General features: G+C 39.8%; 1 protein-coding gene across 4 annotated transcripts in view; it reads right to left on the bottom strand.

Annotated features, from left to right (window-relative positions):
* REPS2 (RALBP1 associated Eps domain containing 2) overlaps positions 1 to 18,681 on the bottom strand; it is a 101,081-nt gene that overhangs the window by 21,722 nt on the left and 60,678 nt on the right. For 3 of the 4 annotated variants that reach the window (XR_005952298.1, XM_041399911.1, XM_041399913.1), the window contains exons 13-14: positions 15,894 to 16,030; positions 4,777 to 4,841 (exon numbers count right to left, since the gene is read on the bottom strand). Coding sequence is in view for 3 of the 4 variants with exons in the window: in XM_041399911.1 (XP_041255845.1) it covers positions 4,777 to 4,841; positions 15,894 to 16,030 (202 nt within the window). In the remaining variant the exon portion in view is untranslated. Of the gene's footprint in view, positions 1 to 4,188; positions 4,248 to 4,776; positions 4,842 to 15,893; positions 16,031 to 18,681 lie in introns of those variants that run through there. The other variant, XM_041399914.1, reaches the window with a different exon arrangement.

Raw genomic sequence — 18,681 nt, 5'->3', positions numbered from 1 at the left:
ATCTTCAGAGCTGCGCTGTATTCAGGGTACTTAAATTTGATAATATTAACAGCTGCCTACCTACTCTACTTCACTTGAATGCTCTGCCTTCACCCATAATTTTTTTAGTGCCTGCCAAAACTGCCAGCATGGAATCAGTGGGAAAAACACATCCCAAGGTCTCCAGAAATAAAAGTGCAGCACAAACCACTGTGAATTTACAAAACCAACAGACTTAAAATTGTGACTCTGGGAAAAGAGACCAGGAAGATCAGTTTTTTCAGCCAAGATACACAGAGTTTTCTTCCAGTCCCACTGTTTTCAAATTCCCTTATACAGCACAAGCAGGACTGAAGATACGCCTTCATTGCTGGACAGGAAGGTACTGAAATACAGTAATTTATATAAAGGAACATTGATCTAATTGGGCAACATTGCAGATAGTTAGCTGATCTTGGCTAAAATCCTGAAGTTATATTTGCTTTTTGGTGTTCATCCATAATTCCTACTAACATAAATATGTTACTAAATCTCCCAGAGAGAGCAGCTGTGGTAAATGACTTCTGTAGGCTTAAAAGCCAACAGTAATAAAATATTATTTTGTTTTCCATTAAAAAAATAACGACAGGGGCTTATATGAAATGTGCATACATGTTTGGCTTCAGAGGAATGTTATTCATGAGCACCCAAAGTTATTTTCTATCTGAAATCTGTGTCACTGCAGATCAGCTGCATAGCTATTGCCTTCCTACCGTGATTCCTGCACCTCCATGTTAAACAAATTTTCTCTGCACAGCCCTGGATCTGCACAACTGTTTTGGGGCCACCTTTATGCCATTTCTCCTTGATGACTTAAGTTTACTATCAAGTTAGGAACACAGGATGAGGAAAACTTACCCAAGCTGCTGAACCCCATTCTCTACAAGCCCAGAAAAAAACCACAGTAGTTATCTCCAAAAGCTACAGGTTATCTGTTCTATACACTACAGCATGGCATGGGAAATAAGAAGAGGTAAGGCACTGCCAGTATCCTAAGTCTACAACAGCTTGTAGTATATTAAATATTTATGGCAAATAAAGTTGGGAAACTGATATGGATAAAATTATCCTTAAATCCAGGAAGCTACTGCAGACTTGCTAAATGTGAGATGTGCTACTAGAGATCACAGAAGGTGTCAGTGAAGTTACACACAGCCTTAAGCACAAAAGGAAAACACTTCAAAATAACATATCCAAAAAAAACCCTCTATCTATGTACACGTGCTTTTCCATACATAATCTTTCCAAGAACTCTTTACAAAATTGAGGCAAAACTTAAATGACTTTCAATAGGAAAGCAGTATGAATTGATTCATCTAAAAGAGTTCATTCTGCAATTCACAATGTCTTACTGTAAACATAATTGAAAATGGCTTGGGGTACAGAAGAGGTATGGGCTGGAATTTGGGTTAAAAGATCATGAACTGAAGATAATGAGGTATCCACACTATTTAAACTGGCCTTTTGTCCATCTTTATTTATTCAGGTTATGTACAGTCACAGTAGGGACCTCAGATAAAAGCATCACTGCATCAGAGAAGTGTCTGGTGAAAGCTCTGAGGAAACCTTAAGTACAGCTTATGGACTGATACAAAGGCAATAAAATGCTGACTTTGGCAATGGAGACACATCCTGTAAAGGAACTACCATAGCCTTTTAGAGGCCATCAAGAAAAAAGAAACACAGAGTTAAATCCACCAGCTCAAAAAGCTGTCGTAGAAGTAAAAAGAGATGCGGCCACCACCTGTAAAGGTGTCTGCCCAGCAGAGGTGTGGAACAGCATGGGCTGGCAGCAGTTCTGCTGAGCAGAGAAGCCACCCCTGCTGCTATTTTCCATAAACTGGCCAGGTCCTCACAGCATCCCGAGACTCAAGCCTGCCACAATAATTCTGTGCATCCCCTGAGCTCTGAAGTCAAGGCCACAACAACATCAACTGCATCACGTTGTGCTCTTCTCACCCAGTGGCACAGTCCTTGCCCTCGTAATTCAGCTGCCTGGACTATGGAAGCAGAGTTGGATGTGGACATAATGTAGGAAGTTTGTGATATGAGTAGAGATGTTTGGCACACTCTGAATAACCAGTGATTCAGTAACTCACCAAGGTTGATTATATTGGAGGTTCTGGCAGGAAAAATAATGTTTTCCTAAAGGCTGAAATAAATTCTGCTAAAAAGCGCTGCAACATAGGAGCAAAGTCAAGGTGCCATTTCTATATTCTGCTTTCTATATTCTGGACTTGTGATCCACTGAAATGTAACACCTACCCCTGGGTACCTCTCTTTCATGCACTTTGGTCTTTACATCCCATGAGCCCTTTAATCTCACTCTGAAGAGCCAGCTGGTTCAATCTGCTTCTCAGTCATCCATAGAAAACCATAGACCTCAGAAAGAAATTATTTCCCTCTCCTCCTCCATCAACTGATTTCCAAAGCTGAGCCAAAATAACCATATCATGAGCATACTTTAAGATGCACAGCCACCTGAAATATGCAGGGTTTGCTTCAATTCCAAACTACATTTGTCATTAACAGTGCATAACTGCAGGCATACAGCAAAATACACTAAAGTATGATTTTCAATAACATTGCTGAAAAATAAGTTAAAACAGAAATTTAAGGAGAGTTTGGTATATCTTGAAATAAGAAAAAGCTGAATATGCAATTTCAGCCTCATGGTTTTTCTTCAGGTCTTGATCCTGTCTCAGCTTTGAAAGCAGATCCCTTCCTCCATCTTCTCTGTGCTCTTTAAATCAAGGGCCCCACTGGACTATGGTAATCCATATGCTCACTATTGCTTACATCCTATTTGCAAAGGTCAGCTCAGCTGAATTATGACCCCACCACACATACTTCCCTACTCTCTGTTATCTTTATCACAGAAAGGCATGCTTGGGGAAAAAATAAACAATGTGATGAGCATGAAGCGTGTTATGTTTTCAAGAAGATACAGTTTTGAGAGACATGAGTACAATAGTATTTCAATGTTTGATTCAATATCTTTAAATATCATCAGAAATAAATTAAGTAAATGAAAGTGATGCATGTTAGCAAAGCATCAGCTGCATATTCATTACTGAGCAGACAGAGAAACTACTCTTTTTTTTTTTTTTTCCCCTTTTAGAAACCAGATCTTTGTAATAGAAAGGACTGGATCAAAAATTCCACATGAGAATCTTCTTGTGTTTATCATTGTAGGAGGGTCCTGTATTCTGCATGTCCCAATAAGGATAAGCACTTAGTTCAGTATTTGATTAGGAAGCTGCTGGACATGCACAAACAAATTAAGTTGTCACTCCCCTGCTAAGGAAATACAACCTGATCACAGGATAAGAAAATGGACAATTAACAGACCCTTGCTTGAAACCAACAGTTTTGTTCCATGAGAACAGGATTAGCTGTCATTAATGCCTTTCCCAATGGCAGCGAGAGGGCTTGCACTGCACTGTGGGAAGCTGCAGCAGTGGCAGGAGGGCTGGCATAGGTTGCAGCAACTGCTGCAGGCGCATGACTGGGAGGTAGGGAGCTGTGCTGTGGGATCTGGGATTGCGAGGTAGGGAGCTGTGGTGTGGGACCTGGGTTTGGGAGGTAGGGAGCTGTGCTGTGGGACCTGGGTTTGGGAGGTAGGGAGCTGTGCTGTGGGACCTGGGTTTGGGAGGTAGGGAGCTGTGCTGTGGGACCTGGGGAAGCCAGAGGGAAAGACTGCTCTCTGGGGAGTGTCAGACAAAGCAGGAATGTGATGGGAGCACCAAGGGGTGTGACTGGGGAAACATGCAAGCTCAAACCAGAGTGTTCTACAGTCCTCAAGGCAGGAACTGCACTCAGTGCTGGCAAGGGATGGGGAGAAGGAGAGCACAACAAGCTGCTGATGGAGCTGTGTGTGGCAACAAGCCTCTAATCATTTCTGTCATAAGCACTGTGCAGTAAGAGGTGTTCAACAGCACACTCTTAAGGGTAGATCCACAGCTCAAGTGATGACCATTCCAGCCTAAGGAAGGTATCTCACCAGCTTTTTGTATGTAAGGGCTGTCAGCTCCCCTGTGGATTTGTTTCCTATCATATATTTTATCTAAAGTAGTAATACATGAAGCATATTGTGCCTAAGACTTAACACAGCCAACAACACAGAAAAATATTGTGATCCTCCATGATTTTCTGGAAGGCAAAGAATTACCTTGATGCAGACATGCATGATTTTGTCAGTTTGTGTTGTGCTGTAGTTGTGGCATGTTCTAAAAAACAAAACCCAAAACTCACCCAAAATGCAAAATAAAAGCACACCACGAATGGTTTGAAACTTAACAACATAACTGACATGGCATTCGCTTCCTTTCAGCATTATTTTTTTAAGCCCATGGGCGCAACACACACTTCCATGCCATGGTTCCCTTAGCAGAGGCCCTCAGTGTTTTTGAAGCTCAAGAAGCAAAGAGCAACAGAAGGTATGAAGCCCACGCCTTCAGGCATGAAACTCATTTTAGTGGACTAACTTTGCTAGCCTTTCATTTACAGTTAGGTAAATAAAAGTTAGTGAGTGCATGTCAGCTCCACTGCAAAGAGGTTTAATTAGTCTGTAATTTGACACTGCAACACACTGGCCAGACAGACACAGGAAGGAGGACATGGAACTGCAAACTGCAGATTTTCACTAACTTGGAAGCAAGAATAACTGCTGTGTCCAAGCCAACTGGTGCTAACCACTGCAATGGTAACATAAATAAACAAGTAAAACACAGCAAAGAACTAAAGCTTTGTCCATACCTGAGATACAGAAGGTCGAGGGGGCAATGCAGGTGGTGGTGGGGGCAGCCAGCCAGACCTCACAGCTGAACAGTGGGAAAAGAAGAAGATGATGATAAAAAACCCCATCCAAACCAAACCTCTGTAATTTAATTCCAAATAAACCCAGAATTAATTCCTAGGATAAGTGGAAATTCCTCCTAGTGAAGAGGCAGTATTCAAGATTTAATAACAAAACCCAAACTTGATCTTTATTGAACAAAAGCTTGTTTGGAATAACCTCATGAGTAGTGAATGAGTAATGATTTAATTGCTGTAAACCCCCGAATGTTATGATAAAAAGCAGAGAAAGAAGCCAGTCAGCTTTGTAGGCAAAGCAATCCAATTCCAATTAAAGAAACCCAGAAACAGGGTCCACTTGTTCTTTGGACTTTGCTCTTTGTCATTAAAAATATTGCCCTTCTTAAAACTGACACTTTAGCATCCAATGTAGACACTAGCATTCACTCTGGATAAAACACATTCCCTGATAGAGTACAGCCTTAAAAAGAAAACATCTGCCATGGAATTAAGAGCACAAAAGCCTAAATGAACCAAAAAGAAATCCATCTCTTTGGTTTTATGTTTTGTATTTGCATGCTATTACCCCGGAGAGGTATTTCAGAGGGAGGAGGAAGACAAATCCTAACAGTTTGATCAAGCCCCTGTAAGACAACACAATGTCAGCTTTGAGTTTGAGCCAGCAAAAGGGAGGGTAATCATCATGTAGGTGCAACACTGTAATTTTGAGTTTCTTTAAAATACCTAAAACCCACTTGGGACAAAACTTGAGGATAGAAAAGGCAACTGTGAGGAGGCAGAGAGGAGGACTAGGCTGGCACAGAGACATCAACAGGGACTAACTGGGCTACCCTCCCCAAGCTCCTCCTGCACTGAATGCTCAGCACTTGCTCTGGCACAGACATCAGACAGTCTATCTTGCACTGGTGTATTTTTGTGTAACAAAAAACTTCCTACAGTATCCAACTTAGAAATGCTCTTTACCACAATTATGCTAAGAAGTCAATTACATTTATGCACTTTCTATTTCCATGCATATTTTAAATAGACCACAAAGACCATTAAGAGCCATCTTATACCTTAGCCATTTATATATTTTATACAACAAATCTAAAAATGTCTACATGGCTGAAAATAAGAAGAAAAAAGACACAAACAATTACAGGTAATTGTGACATGAGAGTAAAACTGTGTGGGAAAACATTGAGAACAGTTATGTTGACTATTTACAGCTCCAAAGAGACTTACAACACACTGGTGGGTTTTTTCCATTTTCTGCTTCATCATCTCTTGTATTTTATAAAATGAAGCCTAATATGGCACATAATACCAAAGAGAGAGTTAAAACAACTAAAACAGAACTGAAGTTATGCCAGGGAGCCACTAACACACCTACAGGTGTAAGAGAGATTTGAAAAAATAGTCATCAGGATCCTTTCTCTTGCACTTAATTAGTTCTAAGACCATTGCAATAACAGCATCATGTGGTAACTACATTCTCCATCTCTCTCATGCAACTGATCTTTAGAAAGGAAGAAACCTTCCTTTCCTTTAATCTTAACTTCAGGTTATTACTTCATTTATCTGGGCACTGGCAGCGGCTTTGGCATTTACAGCTTGTGACAATATTTGAAAATAACACCTAGCTCAGACACCACATGCTAGAAAAGCATTTCCTAAAGTCATTGGACATACCGTGAAACACCGTGAGTCTTTTGGGATTTGGCCCACAAAATTCCAAAGGGAAAAATAATTGCTCCATAAAATAGTCCAATGGAAAAAAACCCAAAAACAACACATCACCACACAAAAAAAAAGCCAGCACTCAAAACCTCCTTCTTCAGCTTTCAAAATGCAACATATATGAATCTAGCATTAAAGAAGTTAGATGCTTACAACATGTGCATCTGACCCAGTTTCCTCTTTTTAATCCTAAAAATTCTAGTTTAAGCTACTCATGAAATATGCATAGAATTCCTGCTGTTGCAGAAGATCTTTGGCCTGTTGTTAGAGGGAAATCATGCTTATGTGAGCACAATTACCAGCAAAAGTTAGCTGACTTTGGAGGACTCGTAACAACTTAACTAAAAGACCCTCAGGCTTCAGGCTCCTCTGGTGTTACTACCCTAAAGGAGGGCAGTAAGAACAGACACTCGTGGGTTTTCGTGTGCTTTGGCAGGTGACTTGTACTATCCAGCTATTCCAGACAGCCTGGAACAGGGCTCTTCTCTCCTTCCTGGGACAGTGCCCTGCACAGATCAGCTCTTGCTGTCAGAGGTGGCAGCACCACTTATCTTAGAGCAAACACAAACACAGGGGAAGGTCTGTTTCCAAAATAAAAGCAGGTACCCTGGGGCAAGCCGCAAACAGACAGATAGACAAAAGTGCTTCCAGGTGCACACCTCAGAGCTTGGAGAAGCTTATGTCCCTGATCTTTTCACCCTGTGCAGAAGCCCAGGGGGCTGGATAGGTCTCGCACAGGTCCTCTTGATATTGAGCAGCTTGCTGGCATTCAAACCAGGCTGAGCCACGGAATTGTGGAACAGTCTGGGCTGGAAGGGACCTTAGAGACCAACTCAATCCAACCCCCCTGTCATGAGCAGAGATCATTGCCCCTAGACCAGACTGCTCAAAGCCCCATCATATAAGGCAAATCCTACAGAGAGCAGCACTGTGGAAAGCCCATGCAGGTATCAGTAAAATAGATTTAAGTATCCATATCATATGTATTCCTGAGAGCATTTTCGTGCTCTAGTCACTCCCACAAAGACAGTGTTTTCAGTTCAAAAATCATGGCTCTTTACTCAGCATGTTTCCTTTTTAAGACAGGTTATCTGCATGGAAACTTTCCAAGACCACTTTTCTGCCCTATTTTGGCAACAACAAAGGTCTGATAGTACTAACATGACACCACAGCAGATTAAAAAAACAGGTTTTCCAAGCTGAAGGTAGATTAATATTTTAAAACAAACAGCAGGCTGCAATTGTATACTCTGAGAACTGGTAATGCCATCTTACCTGACCACTCTGCCTCCAGCGTCCCTAGCAGACAACAAAACTCAGCACTTAATCATTATTTGTGGCAGTGAAAAATGACAATCCTAGCAACCACTCAGATAGCACCTTTAATGATTTGATGTAGGAAGAGAAGGTGAAGGAAAAATAGAAGTTGTAACAGCCCACACAAACCTATGAAAGCAGGTCTTTAAGTCACCAGATATAGCAGCAGTGGAGAATCCCAAAACTAGGATGAATGAGTCTGGGCCAAGGGGATCCTTTAGAGAAATATAAGAGCAAAGTGCTGTACTTCTCTTACCCAATAACAGTCACTTAAGCTCTTGGTTTTCAGTATTGAAGAAAAAACTGCCATAATACACTGAGCTCCTGAACACCTGCTATTTTTGAAAATTAATATTGCAACAGCAGCATATGAAACTACATTTCCTGAAATATTTCCATGTCAAATATTTAGTATTAATTCCCTACATGTGGATAACATCTTGGTTTTAGATGTCTATCACCTTAGCTTGAATATCACCTCAGACAAGTTAAACTTTGGGTGGAAAAAATGTACACCCTCATTCCCATGTGAATTGAACACATATGTTTCCTTCCCTGAAAGAAGGGAAGGGTGCTTTTCTGGGGTCAAGGGCCATTTTGTACCTTGCAGACCAAACTGAACCTACTCAAGGAGACTGGCCTCATCTCAAGTCAAAAGAGAGTCTGGCTGATGTATTTGGCATTTTTCAAGCGGATGCTACAGTACTATTGGATCAAAGGAGAGGCTGGTTTCATGGTAGATTTCCATCAGTTTATGCTGCTTCAGAGTCTTGAGCTCCCAGAGCAGGTTTAATGAAACAGCAACCAATTAATTTTATCAGGAAGCAAAGGGAGTAAGATACTGCAATCAGCTCAAAAAGATAAGCTAACAGAATGAATTATTCTTTTACTACTATTCTATTTCGAACTACCTAAGGCTTTGGTTCCTCAGGAAAGCCAGCATTTTCAACCTTCCACTGTTCTGGAAAGGTTTTTGAGATACTTTTCCTGCTTCTGTTGCCAAAGGCAGAGCACAGAGAAGTTCTCTGTCTAAGCTGGTTTCTGTTTACCTCCTTCTTACTGAACTTCTATTCTTGTTCAGTGAAATTAGTACTTAGTTATCCCCTAACACTGACACCATTCTTTACACAAATTCATTTATTTACATTCCTGACAGCAGCATTAGTAAGTGATTGTGAAATAACCATTTCTCAAGAGATCTGGTTTATTAATTCTCACTGCTATGTCTAAAAAAAAAATAAACCAAAAAACCCAAACAAAAAAACATGTAAAGCTGTAGCCAGGAACATAAATTTAATAAAGGATTGTAGTAAGGTAGTTGTGAAATACCACTGATCCAGGGATCTGTTTCAATAATTCTTGCTGATGTCTCCTCAGAAGGTAATAGCATTGCAAAAACACCCCCCTGTTTTAGACTCCTGACATTAACTTTGTTACCAGGTTTGTAGAAATGCTGTGGAAAGCATTGCCAGTGGCAGAATGACCTCTCTTCTCTCAGTTAGTTTTGGGAATCTGCTCAGCTGGCAATTTTTTGTGTCACAGCAAATGATGCACGCATCTGATGTTAGAGACACATCCTCTTGTTACAGGTCTGTTCCATGTGCTAACCAACATGTGCTAACCTTAAGTGAGTGGAAAATTATCCATGTACTTTCCAAGTAATTAGGAAGATATATAGCCAGGCCTTAAGTAATTAATGTCTTTGCACTATGAACTCACAGGTGTGACCATTTAGGACATTGTGCGCTAATGTATTTGATGGGTCACTTCCAAATCAAACAAGCAAAATATCATTAGAGGATTTTTTATTATGTCTGGTTTTAATGTCCTATCCATGAATTTCAGCATGTGTTAAGCAATTCTGTAAAATAGATTTTTTTAAAACATCTATTTTCTGGTTTATGTCATATATCCACAACATCTGTATTTTTACCTCCCTGTACCTCATTTTCCCTAAACAATTTCATTTTCTAGTTACTGTTTTCTCTACCCTTTCCTTTCCTGTGTGTTTCTGTTTGGGGACTGTTTTCCCTCCTCCCTTTGCCCTTAAACAAAACTATCCAAGATTTTGTTCTGTCTCACTTCATGTTTAGCTTCATTCTCCACCCACAGGGAGGCACAGTCCCTCCACCTACCTCCTACACATCCATGCTGCCAGAGCTCCTTCCCCCTGGAGACCTGGGGGGCAGAGCTGGAGGTACCAGCACTGCCCATCTGTGACCACTTCCAACGTGGAACAAGCTCAGAACAGGAACATGGGAGCCAGGAAGAGCAGGGGGCTGGCCAGGCATCACTCCTCTGGTCCCTCCTGCTGCTCACACACTTCTTGGGGACATCTGCATCTCCAGGAGGCAGCTTGACCCCTGTTCCACATGAGACACAGCAGATCCTACCTTGTTTAAGCTATAAAGCTGCTCCATGATGGATGAACGTTTTTTCACAGAACAGAGCAACCCCCATGGGATCATGAAAAAGGTCAGTGGGGTTGGTAGGGCTAGTCAAGAACATTTCAACCTTCACAATTTTCTGTATAAGAGTTTTTGGATTAAAACTTAATTTTTAATAACCTGCAACGGGATGAAAATAGACTGCAAATCATTCCTCAATCCCTGAAAGAGCTAAGCTCAGATAAATGGTAAAATATAATTTTTTGAAAGTTCAGTTCATTCACATAAATTGTAAAAAAAGCAGCTACACTTGAAAGGCTGGTAAGATTCACCCCAGTAAAGCACTGTCCAGACTCAGCCCTTAGAGATATATATAAAAATCTAAAAATGCAAAAATACATTACCCCATCAGAATCCTATCATGTAATAACTATTCATCAATATATATCCTCACTATTTTCTCCATCTCATTTAACCTCAATTATGTTCTTGTCCAGTTGGGTAAAGAAATTACACAGTTGTAAACATATAAATCCTTCATAAAAAATTCTAAAAGGCTGAGAGGCACAAAACTCTTCCATTCAAATCAGAAGGAAGACACTTATTTTAAAAATGTATTTCATAGAGAAAAAGACAAATAGCAGCTCGATTTTGTGTTCTCTGTGCTCTGTGTATAAGACATTTTTAATTTAAATTTGTCACAACTCTTACAACCAGTCACTCACGTGACTCTACACTCCTCACTCGATTAAGCTTGCAATATTACAGCTCTTGTACACTATGCAAACAATAATTTGTGAAATGTCATATTTGGGGAGGGTATTTGCTATTATCTCTTCTCTAAAATAAAAATCCTTTAGAATTTTCATCTTCCTAATTTAATGTTTAATGGTCTGATTAATAAACACAACGCAGTAACATGCAAGACAGTACAGTATTACAGCACAAAATCCCAAGAAAGTAGCTGGATTTTACTAAATCAAGACTAATGTAAGAGCAACGAGAGGAGAGAGTCCTGAAAATTAATTACTTAATTAAATTCAGCCTTAAAAAAAGAATATTACTTTTCTAAGTTCCCCCTTGTCACTTTGGCTTTCAAATAAAATTTTAAAGAAATCTGTACTTTTGGTAATACAAAAACATAACTGCACCCGTTAACAACTTGTCTTTAGCAACTACATCTTTCATACAGCTAACCTCAATGGGCACAGACACTTCCTAGCAAATACAATTAAGGATAAAAGAATACAGAAGATAATATAGTAATCATGCTTATCTAGGTTAAGTTTTGCAGGTTTTTTTTGTATTCAGTTTAATGTACACAAAAGGGAAAGTCACTTGCATTTGGCTCACTAAGCTAAAAAGACAATCTAGCTGAAAAGATATTCCTGAAAACAACTGGGACAACAGTACTATGGTTACTGTTTGGGCTTGTTTGTATCAAAACATCTATGACACCACAGCAACAATAACTTTAATTCTCAAAATCCTCTTTCCTCCACAGTTATGAACTGTTTCATTATACATGTAGACTTAAAACCATTCAGAAATAAAAAGAATTTGACTTCGGCAAATATAAAAAAGCTAAGATCTCTCAACATACATTTAATTATTCACAAATCTCCACACTTTACAAACAAAACCCACCAAGTCTGTAAGCTCAAGGAAAGGATATGTTAATTAAATGAAATAATGGAAGTCTGATGAAGCAAAGAAGTAATGAAAAGTCTTCTTCAAAGGTATGAAAAAGAGGGTAAAACATGATGCTGAACAGTCTTCCTTTAGCACTAATGAAAATGAGAGGATGCAGAAAGACAATTGTACTGACAGAATCTTAATGATACAAGTACCACTTCAAACTGCTTGGGAAACACCTATGTGAAGGAATACAGGAGTGATGGGGGGACACACTTATATCACTGATGGGAATGCTGATGCACACCAATAAATTCTATTCCCTTGTCCCTTTCCTGTGAACCAAATTAGAACAAACACAATGTTTTCTTGTCTGGCAGCCATCACTAGCCCAGCAATGCTAAATACAGTTTGCAGATCTGACTGTAGTCAGGAAAACACAATTTGTGACAGAAAATACTGCACTTGCAATAAAATGCTTGCTGTGTTTCCACCTGATCAAGTGTGGAACTTAACACCTCACATTTTAAAAGGGAGAAAAACCCCCTTGTTGCTGACTGAAACCAGCACCCCAGAAACAGAGAATCCAAGTTACAGTGAGTGTTTCTTTAGCAGCCTATGTAAAAAATGGTGCCTGTATTCCATGTGTTCTTCACCACAGGGACAGCCACAGCAGGAGGTGAGTTTCCAAAGCAAATGAGTGCTGAAAACCTACAGTCAAAAATTCATTTGTAAATAGTTATATGGCTGTTTTGTTCAATCTGCTTCCAGATAACACAAAACTACTCTGTTTATGACAAGCTTGTCATTTCATCAAAGCAAATTCTCTTTTCCTGACAAGTATCCTTTGTTTAACAGAACTGTTAATTAAAAGTAGTTATGTGACTCAGAAATGAAACTAAATGGGGAATAAAATGTATTTCAGAGGGAACTGTATGAATCTAACAAGACTCAGACTGTTGTCACTGCCCAGAAGTAAATTCTTTACTGGCTGTCATGGGTAGCAAACAGAACTGAACAAAACATGAGAATACAACAGATGCATTTTCAGGTTTTAATACTCAAACTGAGACTAGCCCCAGCCCCAGAATCCTCCCAAGGCAGAGTCTAGCTTACTGCTGCTGTTGAGGCTAGAAGGTGGCTGGGGCTCTGCTGCAGGATCTCTGGGCTTTGAGCTGCCCCACTTTTGGCCCCCTCAATATCCAGGTCTTACTCCAGGAGCTCTTGGCTTGTATCTGACTAGAGACTGGGCTAGGGGAAAAATGAAGAAGTAAACTAGGTCATGTATGCATTTAAAATGACATTTTTGTTTCTACTTAAAACCTGCTGTTGTCCTTCCAGGAATGCATAAACTCCAGCCAAGTATTTTCTTAACATGAACACAGGCCAAATGCCAGAGATTACACATTCAACAAAAAGAAATACATTGAGAATGTAGCAGCACAGGATTTTTCTTCAGATGCTAACATAAAGACTAGATGAATAAAAACAAAACTAGAAGAGATTTCTGTCTCCTTACAGAAATTCATTAGGATATTTCAGAGAGTGGTGCCTTTCAACAAATTCTCATGCTTTTTTTATGTCTGTCCTGGGTAACACTCGTTGCAGCAATCCAGAGAAGTGCAGCTATGAAGGTGCCTTCTTACAGTCCAGTAATCTCCCCATGCAACAATTTTAAAGCACATTTTTATGGCTAATCCATTGCTGGACATCCCAGCCATCACAGGTAAGTATTATGTGTGCATACTGGCCAGGAGAAAGGCATAATAAGATGATGACAAACATGATATCGCAGCAGTAAATGAAGAACAAAAAACAAACAAAAAATTCCAGTGCCCACTGGAATTGCAGTGCCCACAGGGATTCACCACAGTCTTTAACTGAATTTACTTCAGGTATTTTTCTGCCTTTTAAAAAGGAAATAAACAAAAGAAATACTTCAAAGCACAGATGGTTTTACAATTAAAGAAATGATACCTATAGATCAACATGACTGATGTGGAACTGAAAACAAAACTCTGTACTACTGAGCATTCCTTTGTGGGTCTGGAATCAGATTATCCACCCATCTCCCCAAATTACAATTATTTCTGAACTAGAATTAGTAGGACAAAAACTAATGCACCAAAATAGGATTATTCTAGTCATGCTCAATATACATAGAAGCATCGAATATCCTAAACTGGAAAAGACCCATGAGGATAATAAATCCAACTCCTGGCCCTGCACAGGACACCCCAACAGTCACACCATGTGCCTGAGGGCATTGTCCACATGCTTCTCAAACTCAGGGCTGGTGCTGTGACCACTTCCCTGGGGAGCCTGTTCCAGTGCCCAACTGCCCCCTGAGCAAAGAAAATTTTCCTGATATCCAACCTAAACCTTCCCTGACACAACATCAGGCCATTCCCCTGGGTCCTGTCACTGCCACCACAGAGAGAAGATCAGTGCCTGCCCCTCTACTTCCCCTCAAGAGAAAGTTGCAGACTGCAATGACGCCTCCCCTCAGTCTCCTCTTCTCCAGGCTGGACAGATCAAGCCACCTCAGCTGCTCCTCATACAGCTTCACCTCCGGACCCTTCATCATCTCTGCTGCCCTCCTTTGCATACTCTCCACTGGCTTAATGTCTTTTTTATATTGTTTATTTATATTTTTATTTATTTATATTTATTTTTGCATTGCATTGTTGTTATTATTATCAAAACTGTACACAGTTTGTTAACTTCCCCAAAAGAAACCGCTTTGTGACTTTCAAAATTAACTATTGCAAAAACAAGATGTTCATTTTCATTCACAGAATGACTTCTTCAAGAATTTACATTATTCTTTCATTTGTGTTCCAAGTGAAATTTAAACCCAAGTTTATTTCCTTCCAGTTTCCTTCCAGTTATACTTGTTATCTGGATTCCAAGAAAATTGCTGCAGTAGAAAATGTGCACTTGGCTCTGTTTGGGGTTTTATTTTGATGTATAAAAAAATCAAAATTAGAGGCACCAGATCCCTCAACAGGAACAAAAATAAGGAATTACTCCTCTGTGTAAGGCAAAAAAAAAAAAAGGTTAGTCCTACTGAGTTTCAGGGATCTGCACACATAGCAGGAATCTTGAATTCCCTCTAGTGTTTGCACAAAAAAGTCCCATATAGCAAGAGGTAAAACTCTTTTCTACTCCAAGAACCACATTACAGAGCCCAGTTAAACATTCCTTGACACAGTCAAACCTTGGCTTTCTTCTGAAGCATAAGCATGACCGTGTTTAAGCTGGTCCTTGAGTCAGATGATTGGTGTGCAGCACACAAACCTCTGGTCTGCTTCAAGGACACTGCTGAGGCACAGCCACGCTGTGTGACTGCTGCCCTGAACAAACAGCTCCTCTTCCACTTCAAGGCAAGAGGCACACTCAAAGGGTAACGTGCTGAAAAGCCATTTTCTTTCCGTTCACCCCAGCTACTAGTCTTTTTCTTTCTAGTCGTTTTCTTTCTTTCCCCTCAACATGCACCCAATGTCAAAAGAAATTACCCTTTTTTTTAACTCAGAGCAGCTTCTGATTGTTCTCATACATATGTTAGACTTTAACATCAAAACTGTTTGCTTTCTTTCTCCCAGTTTAAACATTAAGGGTTTTCTTCCTGCTTCTGAACTACAAAAAATAAATAGTAATAAAAATCAATTATACTCTAGTTACTGATGAGAGTTGTCTAAACAGCCAGACTAGTTATAAACAGTCAGTGATGACAGACTACCATATGTTAAGCTTCCCATTACTGTGCCAGAAAACATTATAATCACCTTAATTATAGAAACAGTGATTTTTCCCCTCAGTGGCGATGTAACACAAGCAAGTGCACAAGCAGAACTCCTGTTCTGCAGTGCATTACTGTCTGCAGCAAAGGCCAGCATATGCACGTACTGCCAAGCACTTCTGCAAACAGATCAAGTTGCCAAGAACACAGCTAACCTGAATGGTCTGAGAAGGAGCAAAGAAAGCAAACTTTACCTTGTGTGTTTTGCTGAAATATTTTGTTCAGATCCAAAGAGGAAGCTCTGGAATGTGATTTTTGTGGCCTTGGAGGTGGAGTAGGGGGCTCTTCTCCCTTTTTCATAGCATCTTCTATTGATGTGCTAGAATAAGACCTAAGGAAAAACATGTTGGGGAAAAGCAGAAAATATTTTATTTCAAAAATTAATTTTAAACAACTGTAGTGAATAGTACCTAAAAATACACTGATCAGAAGTCAGGCTCATAGTGGAAATTCCTTGCCCTAATGACTAAGAGCTCCCTCTTACAACAACACAGATTTACTTGGCAACAGAAGGACCCTAAGCATGTGGAGAAAGGAATGAGTCATGCTTACAGGGCTAGCATTTTTTAAGGCTTTTTGTAACACAGCTTGAGGCCTTCTTATGTAACTTTGCCAGCAGGATAATTGTAGCAACTATTTTGAATAAACCAAAGTAAAATTCCCCACATAGACCCCTTGGAGTTTCTGTTGCCTTTCCCAACTGCAAGGGTAGTGTTTACACAGGTAGAGATTCAATCCATCTCTTGCAAGTACACATTTTGTAATTTGTGATATTCTCACTCCTAGAATCAATTTTTAACAATTAGAATAAATTTTCCATAGGAAACAGTCACAAAAATGCACAAAATCCAGAAAAAGTGAATGTCTCCAAAGTGACTACAACTGGTCAAATACATGGCTCAGTATCTCTTTCCAGGCCCTCCCACAGCACATTAATCCCAATGTAGTGTGGTGAATTTGCTAAGAATTTTGATTTTGCCAAATACTGTTAAATTTTTTCAGCTGTTGTAGTTATGAGTTTAGAAAAACCAAGGCCAAGCAAGACCAAAACTCTGTTCAAAATGAGCACGGCGACATGAGATGTTAGACTTACTGTAACACATACTGCATGTCAGAGCAAGACCAAAAGCACATTTGGTAAAACAGAAATTACTCCCATTAATGACAAATGGACCTTTTTTTTTTTTTTGCCAAACAGATTCCTAATATCCAGTGCCAGCTGTCCAATTAAGAGCATATTGAACAACATCCTATTACCCTTACTCTCCAGGCCCAAGTTTGTCCATTTATGAGCCACTTCAAACAACTACTCATGAAAAGCTAAAGGAGATTCTCTGTCTCCCTGTTTCACCTCATACAAATTTGCAAGACTCCTAGATTTTTCCACTCCGTTATGAATTCCCATATAAAATCAAGGCTTTTACTCCTTTTAATCCAACATCTTCCTTCAAATCCCATTCAAGATCTTCTTTAGGGAGAAATTTTTCAGGATTTGATATTCCTGCTCCCCCAGTTTTCTCATCTAGCTCCTCAACTTCTCCTACTCAGTCCTTCCTTTGCTTTTTCTAGAACTACTCTTTTTTTTTCTTCATAAATAAAATTTCTAACCAAATTTATGTATCTCCCCAGCTGGGGTTATGTGTCATCATCACAGATTTAATAATACTATGCGTATCATTTGGATTGTTACAATGAGATGCAACATCCTGTTTCCAAGTCAATAACTCACAATTAGCAAACAGTACATACACATAGATGGCTTTTCCAGCAGTCCCACAATTTTTCTTAAAGGAGCCTGAATCACTGATTTACTTCATGTAAATCTTGTTCTGGTTCTGCTAGAGACAAGACTTCCTGATTTACTTCTTTCTCTAATAGGACTGTCAGAGTCCTCCTCACCCTCTGAATCAGAATTTTAGGACCCACCAGAGGAGCCACCAACAATTCTACTTGTTCATTATCACCACCAAGTTTACCAGATTTACTTTTCACACCACAAATTCTTTCACTGTTTTTATTTGTTTTCTCAGTTACTAAATATATTCCAATCTGGTTTTGAAGAATCTGGTTTTGAAGTCTATTAATACACCTTTTTTCGTAACACCCCAATCATTCTAAAGAGAAAAATAAACCCCTCTATGGTATTTCATCCCATTTCCAACAACACAGCAGGTCTGAGTTCAAGGATGTGCTCAAGCATCTTTAGTCTCAATTTCTGCAATGAAGCAGCAACATACAGTCAGATGTGAGACAGCCACATGTGACAGAGCAGTCACATTCAAGTGACTTTTTCTGAGCTTGTTTAAGCATTTAGTGTTGTATGTATTTGTGCACATTTTTTGCATATTTGCAATTTAGTAACACAGCAAGAAAATTTAAAACTCTGCAGAAACTAAAAAGCTTTGGCTAGCAGCAGAAAAATAGCACACAAGGCAGTTCAGCCTTCCCGAATATAGGTCCTAAGAACAGAGGATTTCAATCCTCAATCACCATGCTTATAGCTGATCCTCTCTTACTAGCAGGCTTTGACAAGACTATAAGCAGACAGCTTCTGATTATACTCTCATTACCCAAGCAAAAAAGTCCTAAGCAGAGCCCTCTAACTAGCACCAAAAATAAAAAGTTTAAGGTGAATTAACAATATGGCTATACACCAGTAGGTGACAACCAACCCAGGATGTAATCCATTTATATCCAATGCTTTCTGGCACAGGTTTCCCTTTTCTTTCAAACATCCAAATTCAGCAGGTGTCACTTCTAGCACACAATGGTCCTGAAGCCCTTCCATCACACACCAACCAACCACAGCCAAGCACATGGATGCCAATAAAAGAATTCACTCACCCACAGCCGAGAGCTGAGCTACTACTGCTGTTTCTGCAGGAATGTGCAGTGCCTCCCTCCATTTGAAATCACCGTGCAGGTTGCAAGAGCACAGGATTGCTGAGGATGTTCCCTGCAATGGGGTGGTCCCAGCTGTCC

This window comes from Onychostruthus taczanowskii, unplaced genomic scaffold (assembly GCF_017590055.1).
Source record: "Onychostruthus taczanowskii isolate IOZ18803 unplaced genomic scaffold, ASM1759005v1 scaffold17, whole genome shotgun sequence".
NCBI classification, from domain to species: Eukaryota; Metazoa; Chordata; class Aves; order Passeriformes; family Passeridae; genus Onychostruthus; species Onychostruthus taczanowskii.
Note: the sequence above shows the minus strand (reverse complement) of the source record. Positions and strands in the feature narration are given on the sequence as shown.